This window comes from Poecilia reticulata, linkage group LG5, assembly GCF_000633615.1.
Source record: "Poecilia reticulata strain Guanapo linkage group LG5, Guppy_female_1.0+MT, whole genome shotgun sequence".
NCBI lineage: Eukaryota > Metazoa > Chordata > Actinopteri > Cyprinodontiformes > Poeciliidae > Poecilia > Poecilia reticulata.
The window spans coordinates 378,490-380,785 of NC_024335.1; the positions used below are offsets into that span (position 1 = coordinate 378,490).

The following is a 2,296-nucleotide window of genomic DNA, read 5'->3' on the forward strand; positions in this document are numbered from 1 at the left end:
CTCCCAGTGTGTCCCAGTGTGTCCCAGTCCTCCCAGCGTGTCCCAGTCCTCCCAGTGTGTCCCAGTCCTCCCAGTGACTCCCAGCGTGTCCCAGTCCTCCCAGCGTGTCCCAGTCCTCCCAGTGACTCCCAGTTGGGGTGATGTTCACATCAAAGCAGCTCCACAGAATGAGTGTTTGCAGTTTCCTCTCCCTAAATCCCGATATTCCAGATGAAAGGCGTCAGACACACACACCCTTCCTGTCATCACACGTCTGCTGGCACCGCACACGCTGATGACTGTTTACACACACACCTGCAACCTGACACTCACCTGCGCTGATCCCAGTCTGCAGGTGAGGATGGAAGCTCTCATTAAGGCGCTCAGAGCGCCGTCTGATCTGAGGTCAGTCGTTAGCGGCAGGAAGTCCAGCGTCTTCCTCAGGCGACTTTACATGAACCAGTTCTGAATCCCAGTCTCAGATGTGGCCAGATGAAGATTATATGCAAGTTATGTTGCTGCTTAGGGCCCCCCACACCACCAGGGGGCACCCAGGAGCCAATATATATAAATATATTAAACATAACATTGAAGAATACAAACTGGAAAAAATGTTTTTATTTGTACACAAACAATATGCTGATCATTGCAGGTAAGTTACTTGAATCCGTCTGCGTATTGGTTTACAAGCTACTGCAGTCCAACGTGTTAAAGGTTAGCATATATAAATATAACAACAGAAAAATAAAAAACACAAGTGTGAAATTACAAATAATGTAAATTAAATAAATAATGGAAGTATGTGAATCTACACAGCTTATGAATGATGACGATCTGGTGTTGGCCTGTTGGCCTGTTGGCATGGGAACCCCAAATGAAAATGTGTTCCGGGCCCCAGAAAGTCTTGGGCCGGCCGTGTGTGATCCCTCAGAAACCAACTTCTCCAGCTTCACTCCGAGTCTCTGTGTGCTTGTTTAGCTACGAGGACATTTTGCCAATTTAAAAGCAGAGTTTGTGGATTAGTTTTTCAAAGTGTGGATTGCAGCCCCCCCATCCCCCCCCACCCCCCCTGGAGGCAAATAAAGAAGAAAAAATTTAATCCGATAGATTTTTTACTCATAAATCTAAAAATGTTTCTTGATAAAATGTAATCTGATTTTTACAACGGCGTATTAGGGCCAAGCGAAGAAAAAAAAGTACAATTACAAGAATAAAGTCATAATATGACTAAATCATGACTTTAATATTATGGCTTTATTCTTGTAATGTTACTTTATTTTTATTTTTGGCCCATTACCTCATTGTTTTTAATCCGTTTTATGTAGATGTAACATTTCAGGCAATAAAATATTTATTCTCAATCAAAAATGGAATTGAATTGTTAACTATTGTTGAATTTAAATTCTTTATGTATTTCTAATATTGCATAAAAAGGCTTAAGTGGTTAAATGAAAAATCTGCAGAATGTGGGAATATTTTTTATCCGTTTCCTTGGTAACCAGAATAATGAATTAATCATTGGTGGCATCCCTAAATATATCTAACAAAATAAAATGTTCTCATGGTTTAAATGTTTTATTCTGACTCGTTCCTGCTTTTGCCATGTCCCATCAAGTCACGCAAGGGAACGCGAGTCCCCACAAGTACAGGGAGACGGGCGTGTGTGTGTGAAGATGACAGCTGCAGCAGCTCCACATGTAGAGACATGAATGTGATCAGAGCATCTTCAGACTGAACCTCCACTTCAAACAGCAGATCTGCCCAAATCACCCAGAACCTCCACATGAAAATTAGTTTTTAAATGTAATTTTTTATGTGAACCAACTCAGGAAGAAAAGCTGATGAAGCTGCTGCCAACTGGAACAAACCAGTGACATTAGCCCAGGAGAACTTTAATTAAAATCATTTATGCTTGGTTTATTTTTTGGAGTAGGTATAAAAAACTACATCCTTCTGGTGACTTTAGTTTTTAAAAATTATATATTTTTGGCGTGTGAATACTTTTGAGCCGATGATTTTGACCCAGATGACGAAAATATTGGACATCCGCTTGTCTAAAACAAACTATTAGAGAAAAGTAGAACTGAAAAAAAGTGGACCACAAAATTGTCCTCACTTCCCACAGTGAGTGGATGTGTTCATAGTGATCCTGTAGATCAGAGTTTCTCCACCTGGTCCTCGTGTTTCTCCACCTGGTCCTCGTGTTTCTCCACCTGGTCCTCGTGTTTCTCCACCTGGTCCTCGTGTTTCTCCACCTGGTCCTCATGTTTCCCCACCTGGTCCTCATGTTTCTCCACCTGGTCCTCATGTTTCTCCA

The 2,296-nt window shown here is 41.7% G+C and overlaps 1 protein-coding gene across 4 annotated transcripts in view; it reads right to left on the reverse strand.

Moving 5' to 3' along the window:
- Window positions 1–1,059: 1,059 nt before the first annotated feature.
- Window positions 1,060–2,296, reverse strand: part of LOC103464249 (aspartic and glutamic acid-rich protein-like) — a 16,816-nt gene continuing 15,579 nt past the window's right edge. For 3 of the 4 annotated variants that reach the window (XM_017304726.1, XM_017304729.1, XM_017304728.1), the window contains exon 3: window positions 1,060–2,294. In XM_017304726.1, coding sequence (XP_017160215.1) covers window positions 2,136–2,294 — 159 coding nt within the window. In that variant the 3' untranslated portion in view covers window positions 1,060–2,135. The remainder of the gene's footprint in view (window positions 2,295–2,296) is intronic. The other variant, XM_017304727.1, reaches the window with a different exon arrangement.